At 43.4% G+C, this 18432-nt stretch overlaps 3 protein-coding genes across 5 annotated transcripts; 1 reads left to right on the top strand and 2 right to left on the bottom strand.

Moving 5' to 3' along the window:
- The first annotated feature begins 506 nt into the window (after window positions 1–506).
- Window positions 507–3093, top strand: fkbp1aa (FKBP prolyl isomerase 1Aa). Its single transcript, XM_076741714.1, has 5 exons — window positions 507–825; window positions 918–965; window positions 1484–1596; window positions 1756–1930; window positions 2175–3093. Exons 1-4 carry the CDS (start codon window positions 789–791, stop codon window positions 1885–1887), a joined length of 330 nt encoding a protein of 109 aa, XP_076597829.1. The 5' UTR covers window positions 507–788; the 3' UTR covers window positions 1888–1930; window positions 2175–3093.
- A 424-nt stretch (window positions 3094–3517) lies between these two features.
- snpha (syntaphilin a) lies at window positions 3518–9994 on the bottom strand. Of its 3 annotated transcripts, none has more exons than XM_076741037.1 (5): window positions 9846–9994; window positions 7757–7872; window positions 7514–7645; window positions 6846–6995; window positions 3518–6633 (listed from the first exon to the last, which is right to left on the bottom strand). In XM_076741037.1, exons 2-5 carry the CDS (start codon window positions 7798–7800, stop codon window positions 5385–5387), a joined length of 1575 nt encoding a protein of 524 aa, XP_076597152.1. In that variant the 5' UTR covers window positions 7801–7872; window positions 9846–9994; the 3' UTR covers window positions 3518–5384. The 3 variants fall into 3 exon arrangements, with proteins under 3 accessions (XP_076597152.1, XP_076597153.1, XP_076597154.1); XM_076741038.1 differs by having other exon boundaries at window positions 7757–7910; window positions 9846–9991; XM_076741039.1 differs by lacking the exon at window positions 9846–9994 and adding an exon at window positions 7981–8169.
- A 1021-nt stretch (window positions 9995–11015) lies between these two features.
- Window positions 11016–16577, bottom strand: rad21l1 (RAD21 cohesin complex component like 1). The gene is made up of 13 exons (XM_076741286.1): window positions 16431–16577; window positions 16217–16346; window positions 15280–15379; window positions 14969–15072; window positions 14299–14406; window positions 13617–13718; window positions 13359–13457; window positions 12861–13090; window positions 12660–12738; window positions 12360–12505; window positions 12161–12271; window positions 11798–11872; window positions 11016–11210 (listed from the first exon to the last, which is right to left on the bottom strand). The coding sequence occupies exons 1-13, from the start codon at window positions 16575–16577 to the stop codon at window positions 11016–11018; spliced, it is 1626 nt and encodes a 541-aa protein (XP_076597401.1).
- Window positions 16578–18432: the final 1855 nt, after the last annotated feature.

Below are 18432 nucleotides of genomic sequence, written 5' to 3'. Positions count from 1 at the left end.
AGTAAAAAACTGCCACACCTGACAACTAATCACCAAAACCGCAATAAAGAAATAATCTTTTAAGCATCTGAGCTGAGGGAGTTGACGAGTCGTCATCCCTCTTTCACCGGTAGGCCTTCGTCATAAACTAATAATAATGATTGATCTGTTCCAGCCCTGGAAGTGGAATGTAATTGATTACATCTGATCCTTTCCTGCTGTGTGATGTCAAAATGCCCAAGACAGAAGTCTGTTGACTGGCTGACAGACATGGACAGATTATGAGACAACAGGCCCCTGGGCAAAGACATGTAAAAGGCCCCGTCACTCCTCCTACAAGACACCCATTTCAGTAATGCTTCTACGCCCACAGACATGGAATTGTGCTTGTTTAGTTTAATATTAAATAGAGTATTAAAGCAATTTAATTGTATTCCATGGGACTAAAACAATACTGCTCTGTCATTGGTTTTATACAGATTGTTTCTCCTCGCCATATAGGAAAGTAGCCTAATTGTGATGCGTTTACTGCGGCTGTGACCCCCCAGGAGCCCCTCAAACACTTAGAACAACAATCAGATGTTATTGTGAAGACATTCCCAATGTGATCAATGCGTTTGTTTGGGATGAAGTTTTCTTTTCCAAATAAGATTTATGCGCATTTTTTATGATTACAATTACGCCTCGATGGTCAATTGGTGCGTTTTTTTTCCACATCCATGCCCACCCGCTCGGCATCAGGCCGCCCCTGCCTCCTGCTTCCGCTGGCATTGAACGGTGGCAGAGAGGAAGGTGACTGAAGAGCGAAAATGGGTGTAGAGATTGAGACCTTAACTCCGGGCGATGGTGGGAATGTTAAACAGCGCAATGTTCTGTTGAATCCACACATTTTATGGTCCGCTGATAGACACGCTTTCTCTGTTTTCTCCCGTTTGCAGGACAGACGTTTCCCAAGAAGGGGCAGCGCGTTGTGGTGCACTATGTCGGTGAGTCGGGAGGCTGGAGCGGTGCTGCGGCTAACGTTACTGAATGCAGCTGAAAGACCGGAGGCGACGGGTTTTCTCTTCTGCTAACGTTTACATCAGTGAAAGAGTGTAATTTGGGGTAAAATGGGGAAACTGGAAATACTTCGTATCAGCTAACGGCGGCTGGTTGTCTATGGCTGCTTATGGTGGCTGCCACTGCGGCTAACGTTAGCAATGCCCTGTCAAACAGATTGCTTGTTGCGTCTCCTCTGCTAACGCTGTTTTAGTTGTTGCATTTTCCCCTTTTTGTGGTAATTTAGTCAGCAATTATGTGTACAGGTGCTACCATTATTCGAGGTAGTTAGAAGGACAGAGCAGTGGTCGCGCTAACGGGACCCTAGCCGCTCTTAGCCCCCTTAATGTAAGCTAACCGGCCCCATGATGCTACCGTTAGCTAGCTCTCGGCTCTCTGGTACCGTTAGACGGCTGCTTAGCATAGACGAGTGGGACTAAGCCTCCCCTCTCTGGGTTTTTCACAGGCACACTGGCAAATGGGAAAGTGTTTGACTCTTCGAGGTCCAGGGACAAGCCGTTCAAATTCAAGATCGGACACCAGGAGGTTATTCGTGGATGGGAAGAAGGAGTAGCTCAGGTGAGGAGCCTGGTTTTAACTCTGGAAATGCTAATAAGTAGCCTGTAACAGTGGACGTTATCTGTCATGCAGGTTTTAACTGAAGTATGTTAGCTGCTGTATGTATAACTTCATTCCGTAGTAGCAGTCATGTAAGTGCCGTCTCCATCACCTCCACAGATGAGTGTGGGTCAGCGGGCGAAGCTGATTTGCTCGCCGGACTTTGCGTATGGCAGCAAAGGGCACCCAGGGATCATCCCACCAAACGCCACTCTCACCTTCGACGTGGAGCTCATCAGCCTGGAAGCCTGAAACTTGTGCACTCACTTTGTTCAATTCCACTCAAATTTTCAGGGTGAGCACATTTAAATAATGCATAATACAGATGTGTGCGTTATGCAATGTTTGCAGCTCCCAGAGCATCTCAAAGTGGCAGCGATGAATGGCTCCTCACACTACATTTAGCCTTTGTAATTCACTCACTGCTGTTTAGAGATTTAATGGTATGTGCATAACAAGCTTTCGCCTCTGTATCCTGTAATCCCCGCTTGCTTCTCCTCCCTAATCACAACACTAAGACTCTTTCCCTTTCACTGCAGGTTGACTCCTATCGTGGGAACATGGAGGAAAACGCGTGAACAGATGATTCCTGCTCTTGATCCCTGCATAGGACCTATGTCTATAGCTTCACTAGTTCACTCTCCTCTCCATTTAGATACAAATTGTGTTATGTCACTTGCTTTCAACTTTATCCCTCATGCTATACTTTAGATTCCATACAGTAATAAGTCATAGGCCATCCCATCCCATGTATTTTATCATATTCTGCTATGTGTTTTTATGGTGATGTTTTTTTTGTTTTGTTTTGTTTTAAATTTGACTTAAAATTTCCGAAACGTGTCTGCCATCAGGACCAGGTTTTAGGTAAGTGTCATGAATATTTAATCAATCTCATTCCTGTGGCTCTGTGGCCTTTACACTAAAATTGTATTGATTGCGGGTAATGAATTGTCTTGAATAAATTGCTGTCGCAGTGATATTTCTATAAATTACCTCTGTGATACTTGTTATTGGGTTAAATTAGAAAAAGTGTATGGAGTACATTGTAACCAGGGATTTATGAATCAAGCACATTATTGCCATGAACAGCCTACAGGTCTCTGCAGATGGAGAGTTTTCTTTGTCTATTCTGCAGCATCAATTCTTAATTTATACAAGTAAAACGACTTGCTGAAACATTCACAACTGGGCATCATTTGTCTTTTTGACTTCTTGTAAACGTTTTGGGAAACTTAGTTTTGTTTTGTTTTTTTGCAAAAAAAAAAAAAAAAAGTCTTGTGGGAAAGCTATTTGGTGTCTGATAAAAGGTTTCTAAACGTGCATGGTAAGTTCCCTCACAGTTGTAGGCACATCTTGGGGCTTGTGATTATGTTTATTTGAAGGAGTTACGTGTAACAAGCTGTGGATGTTGTAAAAGGTCTGTTCCTTACTCTACACACATTAAAAGAGTAATTTTAACACAGTCTGCTGTTTTCCTTCCCTTTGTGATTGTATGTGTCTGCTTATTAGGGATGCAGCTAATGGTAACACTCAATGTCGATTATTTACTCATTCAGTGGTTTGGTTTATAAAATGTCAGGAAACGATGAAAAATGTCGATCAGCTTTTCTTAGAGCTCACGATGATGTCCTCAAATGTTTTGTCCATAAGCCGAAGATACTCAGTTTACTGTCATAAAGGAGCAAAGAAAGCTGGAAATAATCCAAATTTAAGAAGGTGGAATCGGAAAAATTAGACTTAAAAATTACTCAAACCGGTCAATCTATTATCAGATAGTTGATGATTAATTTCACATTTGCTAGTTAATTAATTGTTGCAGCGCTAAGTATTCCCTTAAACCAGGCGATACCATCCTCACTGATATATGAATTGACTTAATGGTTTCACAGCACACTGGGAAAACAGAAGCATCTTTTATTTTCCAGGAAGAGGAAACATCCAGGGGATTTTTGCAGCATTCTCTCGTTTCTTGTGCAATCGTAGTACAGTTAATCACTATTTCATTGCTTTTGCATGTACAGGACAGGCAGATGGAAGGTCGACTTTAATGTGTTTGAGTCCAGGCTTTGCAGAAAGAGGTACAATGGAGGAGGAGGAGGAGGAGGAGGAGGAGGAGAAGGAGGAGAAGGGACATACTGAGCAGTTTTGAACATGAAGGGAATGTAGATGCTCTGGAATCAAACGGAAACTATGAAAATAGAAGTTCAAACACTACAATTTGCACTGCTCCACCCACAGATAAATGACACTTTATATTTTCCATTGAAGTTTGAATTTGTACTAAGATATTCTTCTACCTTAAGCTGAATCACTGATTAAACAACGAGCGAAACCTTACTGGAAAGATCCCTGAAAGCTAAAACATTGCTTCTTTTTTTTTGCATAATAAGGCTGAAATCGGTAACAATACACACTGATTCTTCTCACTGTACATCAGTTTCTTGTAGATAGAATTGAGTCATTTCAGTCAACACACAAAAGGGCCACTCGTAAGATGAATTATTCACAGCTATGATACAGTACATACTGTACATCATTACCATAAATTGCAGTACAGTGCTATGAAAGCAACCCACACTGATGCAAAGAACAGCTTTTCCAGTGTTAATCTTTACCTGCAGCTGTGCAAAGACCTTTTGCTTCATGTAAAATTAGAAAATAGATCACAATATCAAAATCTCTTCACAAATTCAGTTAACAAAAGTGCTCATCCCAGTCCGTCATTCATTCAGCTGCACAGATCACGATCTACTGTATGATCTCGTCTCCTGGTATAGAAACACGTTAACTGTAGGCAGACGAGCAGGCCTGGAGCAGTGAAGTCGGGTTCGGGTTAGTGCTGCTGTCCAATGCCTTGCTTTACTTCCAACATGATTTACGGTTTGACATTATCTCCATCATTTCATTTAGGGTATACGCTGCAGATTTTTCTGTCTTTTCAGGTAATTGATTTTAGCAAGAAAAAACAGTGTTGGTATTTAGGATAAATGTTCCAACAGGATCAAAGAAATCCAGTCTGTACAGTTTGAAACCCTCATGTTTTCTTTATTGGCAAAAAGTCGGTGATCTGTCTGTTCTGCACCTGAGTTCTTGATCCGATGCACACGCTCTACTTTTCAGAAGGTAAAAGTCCCCGACAGCTTTGAACCTCATTCAGCATTTTCAAGTGTGGAAATAACTGAAGTACAAAAATGGATGCCTTCCACTGACTGCGCTCTGAAAATCTATTAACTACTCAGATAAGCACTGACTGTCATGGATTTTTCTGATTTTGTGGGATGTTACTGATGCCAAAGAAATTTATTCCCTATTAACAAGACTTTTTTTTTAATGTGATGATATACGAGCATTCAACTTGATTTTTTTTCTTTTATGTCTTTTCAAATAATAAACTTTGCCCAGAAGACGCTCATCTAAATCCAAGCAGGGCTTTTTAATTCAAGCAAGAGATCCCGACCAAACTTAAGGTTACATGCAAATTCCAATTAAGAGAAAACCACTTAAACTGCAGGCAGAAGCAGTAAGTATATCTGAGTATTGAATGTATTTAATAATGTACAACTAATCCTTTGTTCTCTAAGGCAAGGCATGACCACAAAATCACAAGGGCATTATTTAAATCTAAAAATCTTATAAGAGGAGATATCCAACACATGGCAATGGCCAAAATGAAGCAAAGTTAGCATCGCTGTGGTTGTGCCTGCAGAGGTTGGAAGTTGTATTCTTAATGGCAAAGGGAGCAGAAAGTCTCAGATTGGTGTCGTCCCATTCATGCTGGCAGGCCTGCCTCCTCTGCCTGCACCTCGGCGCCGAAGTGAGTGGAGGGCCACAGCACAGCAGCCTCTCAGCAGGGACCCGATGTGATACACCGGCATGACTTCGTGCTGCGCCCCTCGACACAGCCACGCCATGGTTGGGACCACTGGCATTGCCAAAGCCAACAGATCTACGAGGAAGTAGCGGCTCCAGTGGCAGAGCTGAGGAGAATACCCGTCTTCATTTGTACCCTCAGGTTCATCCACGCTGTCTTCTTCTATCTCCAGTGCTGTAGCTTCCTGTCTCACAGGAAGTGGAGCTGCAGGGTGGGGCTGGCAGGTGTGGGGCTCTGCTGGCGTCGTGCTTACCTCCGCTGGTTTGTCGGGCGGTAGCGGCTCTGAACTGTATGAATGCAGGAGAGGGGACAAAGGAGGTAAGGAAGATGGAAACAGATGTGGTTCTGGGGGGGTGATGTCTACTGTGGCTAAAGAAACGACACTCAGCTCTTCGGCACCGCTTTCCTCGCACAGCCAGGTCATGGTCGGGCTGCAGGCCTGGGAGCGCACCTCTGGCTTCTTCTCCACTGCAGGAGTGGGGATGGGATCAGAAGCAGGGACGGCGGCAGCTGCCGTTGTTACCGGGGGCTCCTCCTGAGGTAAGTGCAGGAACAGGTGATGATGGGGGTGGTAGGTGTGGCCGCTGCACTTGCAGGTGCTACTGAGAGTGTGACAGGAGTGTGAGATGGGCAGAACTGCTCCCCCGCTGCACAGCCTTTCGTAGGTGGAAGAGCGCGGCACAGATGGGGGGCCTCGCATGTGGCCCTGCGGTGGCAGCTGCTCTGACAGGAGGGCCGCCTCCAGGAGCAGGTGGGTTTGTCCTGCCGGGCGAGACACTCTGCTCGACTCGGGAGCATTTGAGCTGCGCTCCAGCTGGAGGGCCTCGCTGCTCAGTCGGGTGTAGGTGCTCCCACGGCTCAAAGTGCTGGCCGGGGAGCAGCCACAGGAGCGAGACTTCCCTCCTGGTTGAGGCCCATGCAACCCTGAGTATGGCTTGTGGTCATGGGGGTCTTGTTCACGGACGCTCAGGTTGGACCTCACTGACTCAACCACCTCCTGAAGGTGCTGGATCTCTTTGCGGGCCTCTTTCAGGGCTAACTGGGCTTCCACACGGTGACATTCCTCTTCTATCCAGTCTTCCTGCATCCTGTACAGCTGGGCCCTCAATTCATCTATTTCACAGTCTCTGATAGAGCATAAAAGACAAGTGCAGAGCAGAGTTATTTCTCTTTTACAGAAACAAAGCCTGGTTCTTTAGCAAACAGGATGCATAAAAAGAAAACACCATGAAACTTCCACCACCAAAGGCACTGGAAGTAAGAAACACTGATTCCTGGTTACCACAAAGGTTGATGAACAACCTGCTAAATATTGGAGCTGAAGGTGAAAAAGACTGACCTGTGCTGTAGTCTTTCCACATTGTCCCTCAGCCTGGCTCGCAGGTGTCGTATACACACCTCCTTCTGCTGCAGAGGTGTGAGGTACTGCTCCGGGGTTGGAGGCCTGATCCCATGGTTGTCGCTGCAGGCTGTGTGCTTTGCCTGACGCCTGACTCAACACACAGATACGAGGAGGTCATTTACATAAAGTGCTCCGCTTAACCGTATGTGAGACAGGCAGGAAGCGTGGCAGTGATTGTGCAAAACCAGTATTACCAGTATACTGTAGATGTCTGCACTCTAGAAACAAATTAACCTTGTGCAAAGTGCTGCTGAGCATGGCCCTGGAGACACTCGGCAAAGCTCCAGAATTCAAAGGTAATTTTTAAAACAGCTGGAATCAAAGAAATATTCCATTTAATTAACAATTCACTGGGTTCACCGGTGCAATCTCATGCAATCCAAGCTGACGGCCCTGCAAGAAACCATTATGAAGCTTGTAATGGTCGGTTTATGTCGGCATCACGTCAAGGACTTCTTGATTCAGCTTACTGTGAAGTCTGTATTTTATGATGTTGTTTAATTAACTGTATTTCATCACACTAAAATGTGTTTCTAAGATGTCACCAGTCCGTCACATTCACACCTGTATGGGCGATTCATAGCCTTTAATGGTTACCGTATTACCTGGGTGTGCTCGGATACGTCCGGGCTGTGGGGCTGCCCTCTGCTGCCCTGACCCGACCCGGGTAGGTGTGGGTACTGGATGTGTCGCTGTGGGAATATCGCCCGCTGCCGCCACCAGTGCCCACTGAGCGCCTTGAAGGCAGAAATCAACATTACACTCATTTACAACGAGGCAAGCAGTCACAACAACAAACATGTTCGATTCATTCTGAAACTAAAGGTGTGAGAGGGAGGCAACGGTACCTGCGCTGACCTGAGGAGGGCTTTCGACTCGGAGTGAGAGACATTGATGTGCAAGGGGCCTCCGACCTCTCCGCTGATGTCTCTAGAGAGGGATGCTAGGAGCCCTCACAGCTGGACTGTCATAACCGTTACATAAACACATTAGAGGCAAACCCTGCACATCAGCAAACGGAAATCACAAATAAGCGGAAGGAAAATTTTAAAAATGTTTTCTTCCAACTTACAGCATGCTGGTCAATATGTGCTTCTTTACTGGAAGTCAGTGACCGCAGTCTAACCCTAACCCTCATAAAAAAGTAGTCTAGGCCAGCAGCACATAAAGCCTCCTTTCTACGCTGACACAAAAGGGACACAGTGAGTTCAGAGTCGGTGCAGCTGCCTCTCTCTGAGCTGTGTCCTCCCCGTCTGCAGAGCTGCAGATAAACATGATTAACCTTCACATTAACTGGTGGCAGAGGGAAAAGACACAGAAAATCTGACATTCGGTGGCTGGCAGGGAAGATAGTTACCGTGGTCGTTTCCTGCCGACAGTGAATTAAGAATTTCTCGTTACTGTAAACATGGATTCATGTGATTTCGTCGGATTGTGTTTTAGATCCTGTACTGGAGTCACAACATAACTAGAAGAGTCTCAGGGGTCCGACATCTTGCATGAGTACAAAACACCCCCACCTTTAATTATCTGAAGATTTTTACTATCTATTCAGTTAACTGTTGAATTAAAATGACTGAGGACTCAATATGTTCTGACTAGCGAGCGACATGCATTTGAGGGATCAAGTGCTGAGAGTTGGTGGTCATATTTTTAGACTTTTTCAAATTCTTTGCTCAAATATATCCTAATCCAATTATCATAACTTAAAATGACTTTTTATTTAAGTACATATTTTTAATTTTTTTTAAACTCTAATACACTGAGCACTTTGATTTATGTTGTTAAATTGTTAAATGGTATCCTGTAAGCAATGATTTCCATACCAGGCCTTCGTTTGTTTATATTTTGTTGCTGTAAAAGCAAATTAAATACTTATACTGGAATAAGCCTGTAAAATAGCCACTTTGTGTAAGTATTTAATTGTGCATTGTTAAAACCCTCAAATTCACAGAAAAATACACATGACCTCAGTTTCCTCAATGGTAGCTTTGCTGAAAGTAATCCTTTTTTTTTTTTTTTTTTTCCTCAGTCAGGTGGTTCTGACACCAGCACAGCTCCAGAAAAGCTCACTTCTGTCTCACAGCAACAATAAAACATGAGGACAAAATGTTCCCCTCTTCCTTCAGAAGTGTCCAGCTCTGAGGGAAGCTGCAGGTCCAGGCCTGAATCACACCTGCTGCTCGATAAATCTCCAACACATCTCCACTCCAGCCTGCTGGTGATGCTCCGCTGACAGGCCATCTGAACGAAACAGACGCACGTTCATTTTGTCCTATATTTAAATTCTAGGACAACGAGACAGGAAATCTCACCTCCCTCCCGTCGTCTGTCTGCGCAACAAGTGGCAGGCACGTTATTGGTGAGAAATACGCAATCATCTTACGTAAGTGTGAGTATCAGTGTTTACTGAGGAGGCGAGCATCGCACGGTAGGTGGATGAAACTGTACTTAAAGCAGCGCTGAGACATGGAAATGAGACAGTCAGCAGAATGTTTCAGGATGAGCATCAGAGGCTGCGGGGATGGTGCGCCTCGTCCTTGAATAATCATTATGGCTTTTTCACATCTGTCGCCTGTAATAAAGCCTTGTTAGATAAGCAGGCAGGTCTGCTGTCATCATGATTACAGCACCAAACAACAACAACAAAAAAAAAGTGTCATCACTGGTCTGCGTGGCCAGCTGACTACAGAGGGGTCCTTAAACAGGACATTTAACAGCCCAGCATGGACTTCAAACAAATGAAAACGCAGCCTGGTCCTTTCTGATGGAAACAGCTGACTAACACATCCACTCCCAGCTGTGTCCTACATTTATCCGGTTACTTAACAGGGATGTTACCGGGTGTCTGGATCTAAAAAAACTAACGTTTCTGTAGCAGCAGACACGCAAAAGAGCAGAAACAGCCCACATTAACAGTGATAGAAGAAACACTACCATCTCAGCAGGTGGAAGTCGTGCATGGTAGAAAAGCCTCGGTTCCCGCCAGACTTGATGGTCGTTCAGTCCCTGGTGGCAACAGGAAGAAAAGATGCTGCTGATGAGAGTCCATCCTGCAGCCATGAAGCCCGGAGATGAAATGAGGCAACTGCGTCTGCTGCATCGGCGCTTCTTAAAGTGACAGTAGGGGGTAATAATGCTCCATCTGACAGATCCTGACTGCACATCAGCGTGTACTAACGGCGTCTGCAGGGCTGGGGTTATATATACCTGACAGGTGAATCGTAGTTTTTGAAATCGCCGTTCAGTCCAGCACTGGCAGGAGGCTGATGAGGGTCCAGCTGGTCTGGTGCACCATGCACGACTCCTCAGATGAGGGATGGATGTGCAGAGTAGCATTCACGGACTAATGCAGGCCAGTTACCACAAAGTTTATTCATTTAAAGCAGAAATGCACTCAACCACATCAACTTATGAATATATTTTAACATGCTTTAACACACAGATATGCACAGTTTTAGACAAACACAGTTAAATGGCTTACATAACAAACTCCAAGAATGAGTGGGAAGTGGGACTGTCACTGAATTCCAGTTTTGTTAAGTCATTGCTGTCGTCTGAGCATACTGTCTGTGCTCGTCGTTAGCTGTCCTCAAACGTGTGAAAGGATGAAAGTAATGACAAATTCTGACAAGTTGTAAGCTAATGCACTGAATTTCATTTGAGCTGATTGACACTGGATAATTTAACATCACTCTCTCCAGCTGATGCTAAGCACACAGCTCAGTTTGCAGGAAAAAAATAGGTAAAACTCAAAATATTGAATATGTAGATCACAAGAATACTGAGGGTTGTGAAACCCACATAACTGGTGTCAGATACTGTATGATGTCTGAGGCCTAATAAAAAGTCTGACGAAGAGTTTCAAACAAAATGTTCCTTCAATGATGCCGTCCCAATTTCTCACAAATTAAAAGTGCTGAGAACGAGCAAAGGGGTTTCAGACACACACATGCACATACACTGAAGAGTGTGACACATAATGAAGCTTTTGCAAGTGTTTACTATTTAGCCCAGAAACCTAAGTGAGTCAATTTAATTTTACTCTGGGAAACTGACTTAGTAACACGCACATCTTGTGGATAAGGAGTAGAACGAGACTGCAACTCATTTCTGAAACTGTTTTCTGTTTCCGAAGTTGGGCCCAGGTGTGGCAAAGATGTCCTCATAGGGCGCCCTCTGGTGCAGGTCAAGGGCTTTTTGATGTTTCAGGACCAGGAGGCAGAAGAAAGTGGTTGCAGCCTGCGAGCGAGTGCCTCCTTCGCAGAGCGCCTCCAGGCTGAGCGTGGTGTCACTGTTGCTCTGTACACACACAAACAAACACACACACGAGAGAATTAAATTTCCCAGCATCACCCCTAATCCTGCCCCGGCCCTCTCACCCTTAAATCCCTGTCCACTGTAGATTTGTATCTGCCGTTCAGTGCTGAACAGAGCAGGGACACACTGTCTCTCATGGACACAACCGTCCTGTGTCATGAACACGCACATGTTACAAATACATCCCATAACAGATGCATGTAAGATGGTGCAGCTGGAGTCAGGCTTGTGCCGACGGGCATATCGGATCGTATATTGATATTAATGCGACTAACTGACTATCAGAAGTAAGATGTTATGAAAATTATTTGTAGAATCTGCACCCTACTGTGCATTCAGAGTCGTTTCTGGTTCCACTCACTGAACCATTAGTCAGCAAGAGTGACGAATGGATTTTAAATCCTTAATTAAAAACCTGTTTGCCGTCTCTTTTCCATGGATGTGACGCCTCAGACATCCCATTACCCTCGTGCAACTGGACTGACTCTCGGAGATCACGAGTAGCCATAATTGGATGATGTGGTGTTCTTGTGAATCTAATATCTGAACATTTATTTTTAGGTCCTTACTTTCATAGCGTTCAGGAGCTTCTGTGCAAGCTTGCTTATCCTCCTGTTCTCAAAGTCCTGGCTGTCCAGCATAGGCTGCAAGTTAAAAGAGGATTTCAGTCAGTGATGCTGGGCACATCTCCACGGCAGCACGGGAAATTAACACCCGCCATCTGGTAGAGGCGGACAGACTGAAGCTTGTCCACTGTAGCAGCCATTTTTGCCGATAACCATCAATTATTAGTTCACTTTCATTCCTAAGATAAGGCAGGTGAAATTGGAAGTGCAACAGAGGATAATTCCCTGCACTGTTTGTATTTGTAATTGTGTGTGTGTGTGTGTGTGTGTGTGTGTGTGTGTGTGTGTGTGTGTGTTCACAAGCACCTGAGTGTGGAGGGAAGTTGTCTGAGCCTCCTGCGTCATGAAAGATGGATGGACAAACATGGAATCTTCAGATGGAAGTTCTGGATGAGTGAACTCTGACATATTTTCACCCTGACAGACACACAGCACAGATTGTAAAGATCGAGAAGGTAAAAGGTACATACAGTCCATTCTCCTCAGCTGACATGCTGGTGCTTACTTGTGTGAGCTCAGAGTAATTCCCGTGTCGACTGTCATCCGTGTGGTAAGGGACCGTCAGCTCAGTGTTGTGTGTTTTCTCAGGATCTGCTGGTGAATCTGGGACACTGATGTTGCTTGTGGTCAGGGCGCTTATGTCCCTCTGAACTATATGAGACACAATAATGGAGATTTCATGTTTTTTTTAAAAAAAGGCATAACGGGAGAGACAGAAGACAACACTGGTGATGCATTAAAAATAATGAGATTATACTTCATAGACATTATAGCCCTCCGACTGCTTGCATATGTAAGCTCCTACCTTCATGTCCATCCTGGCGCATCGTCTCAACCTCCTCACACACGTCATACGTCACCTGGAAAATACTCTGCGCAAACAGCTCCAAAGACAAAATGCTATTTAACTGTAGCAGAAGTCATTTTGAATTTCATGTTGACCATTGATAGATTCACTGTTGTTATGATAAAGGCCCACACTGAAGGGATTTGTTCATCTTTTTACCTCCTTTATCTGTGGGGCTGCTACAGCAGAACACGGCTGTGCAAAGAGTTTGTCTGCACCGCCGCTCTCCTTCCACTGCATGAGCTGCAGGGTTGGTGGGGCCATATCAAAGGGGCCGATCAGATCTGAATAGTCAGAAAGCTGCCCTCTGATGGATTCATTGCTCAGCTCTTTCGTCTGGTCCACAACCAACTTGCGTTTTCTCTTCCCTTTCTTCTTCTCTGAGTTTGCTGAAAGAGAAACAGCTCATAAGAATGCTGGTTTTACTGTATCAAGTATCAACAGTGTGTGTGTGTGTGACAAGGAATGAACGCCACGTCAGCTGTTTGACGCTTTTGGTTTGGCTCTCTTTGCATAACAATGCTCAGAATTATAATAGCTGTGGTTTCAGGGGACGATGCCAGTTGTTGTGACAGCGTCTCAATAATTATTTGCATAATATACAGTACGTTAGTGAGCTGAAGGAGCACAGTTTGAAAGTTGTTTCGTTGTGCCTACGGGTGATGGCCACAGGTTCAAGGGCAAAGGCCCTGTCCTCATTAGCAAGCAGGGTGGTCTCACTCAGTGCAGGGGTCTCCACCTCCATTCTGTCAGCATCTGGAAAACATATGGAGTCTGAATGTAAGTGCGGTCTCTTTATGAACAAAACATAACAGAATGTGTACACATCGATACAAACGGCCCCAGCTGAGAATATCAAATACAGGCATAGCACTGAAAATGTAATGTCAAATATTTATAGTGATGAATTATCACCTTGTTGATGACTGAGTGCAGAGATCTCTGGACTTCCCTTTTGAGGCTCTTCAGGGATGAATGCAGTGGACTCAGCATGATCACTGAAGTTTGTCAGAAAGTCTACAGGGTCGCCAAAAATTGAAATAATCAATCACACTTATTTTTGATAAAAAAACAAAGAAGCAAAAAAATCACCACTGACACAACAAGGGCAAATATTTACAGTACTGCAGTATTTTAATGCAGTTTAGAGGAATTTTCTTGCTACAAAGCTTTAAGATTTATGAATGAGTGAAGAGAGAATCTTTTTCTCATTCAGCAGTTATCAGACACTACTGAGCAGTCAGGCTCAGATACTATTTATTCTGTGTCCCAATTCAGGGGTCTGATCCTTCAAAGACGCAGCCCGTGAACACTGGTTCTTCACAGGACATGAAGGCCAGGTTGTGTTTGTGATTTCTCTGGTTTCCCTTGTTCAAACTTCTGCACTCCGTGTCAAAATTACATATTGATTATACTGTTTAGCATTGTAAAATGCATAATAGTCAGATGTAGTACTTGCTTAGTTTGGCAAAAGGTGATAGCCCACTATTAAAAACAGTAAAGCAAGTCAAAATCACAAGAACTGTTTTTTTTTCCAGTGGTGTTGTTTAGGCCAGAATATGGCAACAATTTATCCTGATTGATCCACAATCACTACCGAGGAGGTCAAACCCTTTGTCTTCATCCCCAAAGGCATCTCCATGCTGAGTCAGGCTCTGGAGGCTCGTATCCAGTAGCCCAGACCTGTGGCTCTGGGACTCATCTCCTACCCATCAGAGCACACAAAAGGAGGGAAAAAATGCAAAGTCAGTATAAGATGTCAGCTCTACAAAGAAAAACATGCTTTAATGAGAAAGCTGATGATGTCGTCTTTTTTCGTTCTTGTCAACAAATCCCATGAAAAGAGACCAAAAACCACAAAGCCCCAGTCTGCCTCTCAATACATGCAAACTTCCCCAGCCTGTCTGTGGAACTCAGCCCCAAGCACATTAATTCCTGCTGCAGATGTAAATCTTTAAAAACAGGTCACAAATATATAATTCCCCATTGAAACTGTTTTAGAAAACTGTCTGCTTCTAAAAAAATGAGGACTGAGGATGTTTCTTTCATGTCCTTGTTGGGGACACATCAGGATGCATTAGCATGTACACTAAAAAAGATATGTGGTCACATGCGTCCCAGACCACAATGATGGGATCACAATGTGTCTTGGTAGATATTTACACTTCACAGTCTTTAGCACTGTCGCTTGTGATCAGGTTATCCAAGACGCATGTTGATGCCAGGTGTCAGGAAGTACCACAACATGAGAACAAACTGGTTCTTACCAAAATCTACCAAGTTCAGAAAGTCGTTTCTAAAATCCTCTTTCAGAGTGATTTCCTCTGATCGACTCTGGTTCAGTGAAAAGTGGTCCATGACATCTATGTCACTGGTGTCCCAGTATGAAGAGAACATAGTGCAGACACAGACAGAATACTTATTCATTAGGCAGAAGGAAACAATGGGTGATCCAAATGTAAATGAAAGGGTTAGTCTTGCATCGGCAGTAATAAGTGTTTGTAATCCAAACATGAAAACTTAATTTGTTATTTGTCGATGTTAAGCATCTTTGAATATCTCAAAAAGTGCTCTGTACCTTGGGGCTGGCAGCTGGGCATCAAAGGAAGTGAAATCTTCAATTAAGGTAATTGCCTTTACTGTAGCCTCAAGTCCCTCCATAGGCATATCTGTCTGATCTGGGGTGTTGAGAAAGATACGCAGGGCAAATTATGCTAATATATACTGCATTTAGAATGAGAAGCTGTATGAACAGCACCCAGGAATTTAGCTGAAGAGGGATAAAACTGGCTCAGAGGACTCTCAGACTCCATTGAGGAGGTGAGTGAGTGGTGGATGTTAGCCAAGCTGACGTCAATAATGGACACCTCTCACCCCCTGTAAGAGACTGCGGGGTCTGTAAGCACCCCTTTCAGTCTCTGTCCTGTGGGACTGTTCAGTCTTGTGATGCTGTACATAAGTGGACTCATGAATGCTATACAATTCTTCCATTGAACACCTCCCTTCCCAAAATGAGTCTATGTCACCCTCTGGTGGTGTAATCTTCATTTGGGACAGAGTTTACCACTATTTACACTCCATTGCCAGTTTATTAGGTAAACCTTGCTAAACCCAATGCAGTATGATGCAACAGTGATGGGACAAATCATACCTTTATTAAGGTTGTAATGTTTTGTTTTTGTTTAAACAGTTTTAGAGAGATGCTGATTCAGCTTTATATATTTGCAATCACCTTTTTCAGAGCACAGGTTTTGGCCTCATTTATTCAGGAAGAGTTGTCGCATTTACCAAACAAAAAGAGCCATGCTGCTTAAAATTACACATTTCTTGTCTTTTTCCCTTCAAATGCATCCATTTGGCCATAGCTGTCATTCCCTACCCTTTCTGAGAAACAGTTAATATTTCAGCCAGTCCAATATTACACCACCACCCTGTCAAACCCTGTGGTGCTTTTATTCATCTCTACAATATAAATAATGACTGACGACGGTGACAAAGCAATCAGGGTGTGTTACCTGGTCTGAATGCAATTTTAATTTTAACCAAGGCATCACTGCAGTCTGCAAGGAGATACTTTGCTTTTCTCGAATAGATCCTGACCACACCAATGAGCAGATGACCAGATGTCCGTAGCCCAATTTTCATCTACGAGGATGACAAACACATCAGCTTTTATACCTCAGGTACAAATTATTACATTATATGGGGGTTTTGGGGATGTGATATTACCTTTGGGGAAATAATATCTCTGATGGTTGCTTCCAAATTGCATTCAAATACATGAGCCTTTGTGAGTTTCCTCTCCCAGTGCGCTGCCAACCAGATTTTGGCAAGAGGGCCCCGCTTGGACGTGAAGAGTTGAGTATAGAACATCATGTTGGGCTACCGAAGCTAGCTGTCACCTATGGCAAACAACAATTTTTGTTCAAACCTCTTTCATGTGTCGGCTAAATGCAGTAATTTAAAAGTGTACTAGCTGACATTAGGGGAGTACAATGAGAATTGAACCTAGTTGTTTAATCAGTGCAATGTTAGTGCGAACTGTGCTCGAACATAGCAAACTTCATGAGTCAAAGTCGGCTAGCTAGCTGCGTTTGCTAATGTGTAGCTAACTAGCTAGCTACAATGCGAAAACAGATTAGTTTTTCAGATGTAGCTAGCTAACCATCATGGCAGCATGTCTTTTAATACAACTCACAGTAAGGTAGACACATAAAACTGCCCATTTAATTAATTTTACGCATGTACCTAGCTAGCCAGACATCAGGAGAACACCCTACCTTAACTTTGAAAGTACCGCCTTTTGACATTTGGAGCGTGCACATCAGCACGAGCGGTAACCAAGCAGCGACTTCCGGCAAGAAAAAAAAACAACAAAACAAAACGGTGGAGAAACGCAGTTAACGTTAAGAAATATGTCCCTCGAGGGGAGCGTTAGTTCTGAAGTGACTGGCAAACTTGTAATGTTAGCATTTAGCTGAAACTGGTCGGTTAAATGTTTGTAGTGAGTCTATAAGACGCAGCAACAAAATTGTCTCAATTATTTTAGGCTATCTAAGATAAAATGTATTAATTTAAGGCTTTTCGTGTTTTCCACAAAGTGCAGGAACGGGTAATCGAGCTACTGCTAAAGAGAAGAACAGGTCAGTGGAGCTGTTTTAAGCTAACAAGTACAGTCAAAACAACTGAATTCTACTTAAAATCATGTAGCCCTAGTTAACGATTGAATGGAGGGAGCTTGTGTTTATTAATCCTAACGTGCATTTGAATGTAACTGTCGAAGTAGTGAAGTGTTTGTTAAATGCACCAAACGTAAGGGACTTAATGTCGTTTGGTCGCCATCAAGGTTTTTTGTTTGTTTGTTTGTTTGTTTGTTTTTTCCCAATGGTTTGATGCATCTAATGGACTCTTAATTATTACCAGCTTTATTTCAGATGTGCAGGTTGCTTCACATTCAAACGTTTTTTCCCCACCAGTTTTGCTGGGAGTTTAACGGATAACTATTTTAATAGTTTGTAAAACTGAATATCTTTGTGCTTTGGATGGAAAGTCAGACAAAGTGTGCAATATTTACTATGCGAATTTGGGCTCTGAGAAATTGAGAATTACTAAAAATATTTTCAAAATCAGCCTATACATAAAATATATATATATCTCTGAGGAGTAAACATGCTTCCCAGCAGTTTGGCTGATAGTCGTTCCTCATGTTTTTTCTGTTTGCAGGCACTAGAGGGCATCAGGGCATAAGCCCACAGTCAGTCACTGAGACGCTGCCTGAGCTCTGGATGCAGAGGCCACCTCAACACACTGACCTGCAGAAATGATGTCAGTTGGATTATGAATGAATACTGAATGAATGAATGAATTCTCAGCTCTTATCACATTGTTACAGATAAAATACTGAAGAAGCTCAGTAGTGGTGACACAGTGAATACTTGTAAAGTCTAATACAAACCAATAGAAAAGGCTCGCAGAAAGCTTCTTTAGTAAAACTTTTAATGTTTAATCTTGTGGAAATTATGTCAGAGGCTTGTTTCTACTCTGTGGTAATGTTTGATCCTCACTTGTCATTCAGTGTTACAGGTCTGCAGCATATTGATTATTTTCTTGATTAATCTGTCATCTGACTTTTCTGCATTTTTCTGAAATGCAGCTCACTGTATCCAATATGACTTCGCTTTCCTGTTGTTTTATGACTTGGTGTCCTGTGTATTGTAGGTTTTGCACAATA

Source organism: Chaetodon auriga, chromosome 10, assembly GCF_051107435.1.
Source record: "Chaetodon auriga isolate fChaAug3 chromosome 10, fChaAug3.hap1, whole genome shotgun sequence".
NCBI classification, from domain to species: domain Eukaryota; kingdom Metazoa; phylum Chordata; class Actinopteri; order Chaetodontiformes; family Chaetodontidae; genus Chaetodon; species Chaetodon auriga.
The sequence above is the reverse complement of the archived record's forward strand: the minus strand, read 5'-3'. Positions and strand labels throughout refer to the sequence as shown.

Excerpts from the sequence above, each read along its gene's own strand:
- rad21l1 (XM_076741286.1), bottom strand. The coding sequence starts at position 16,577 with ATGATGTTCTATACTCAACTCTTCACGTCCAAGCGGGGCCCTCTTGCC. Across the intron at positions 14,407-14,968 it reads TCTGAACTTGGTAGATTTTG|GAGATGAGTCCCAGAGCCAC; the intron begins GTAAGAACCAGT and ends TCTGATGGGTAG. Across the intron at positions 12,272-12,359 it reads ATTACTCTGAGCTCACACAA|GGTGAAAATATGTCAGAGTT; the intron begins GTAAGCACCAGC and ends TGTGTCTGTCAG.
- snpha (XM_076741037.1), bottom strand. The coding sequence starts at position 7,800 with ATGTCTCTCACTCCGAGTCGAAAGCCCTCCTCAGGTCAGCGCAG. Across the intron at positions 7,646-7,756 it reads CCCTCCTCAGGTCAGCGCAG|GCGCTCAGTGGGCACTGGTG; the intron begins GTACCGTTGCCT and ends TCTGCCTTCAAG. Across the intron at positions 6,634-6,845 it reads GTGGAAAGACTACAGCACAG|AGACTGTGAAATAGATGAAT; the intron begins GTCAGTCTTTTT and ends ATGCTCTATCAG.
- fkbp1aa (XM_076741714.1), top strand. The coding sequence starts at position 789 with ATGGGTGTAGAGATTGAGACCTTAACTCCGGGCGATG. Across the intron at positions 826-917 it reads GACCTTAACTCCGGGCGATG|GACAGACGTTTCCCAAGAAG; the intron begins GTGGGAATGTTA and ends TCCCGTTTGCAG. Across the intron at positions 966-1,483 it reads CGTTGTGGTGCACTATGTCG|GCACACTGGCAAATGGGAAA; the intron begins GTGAGTCGGGAG and ends GGTTTTTCACAG.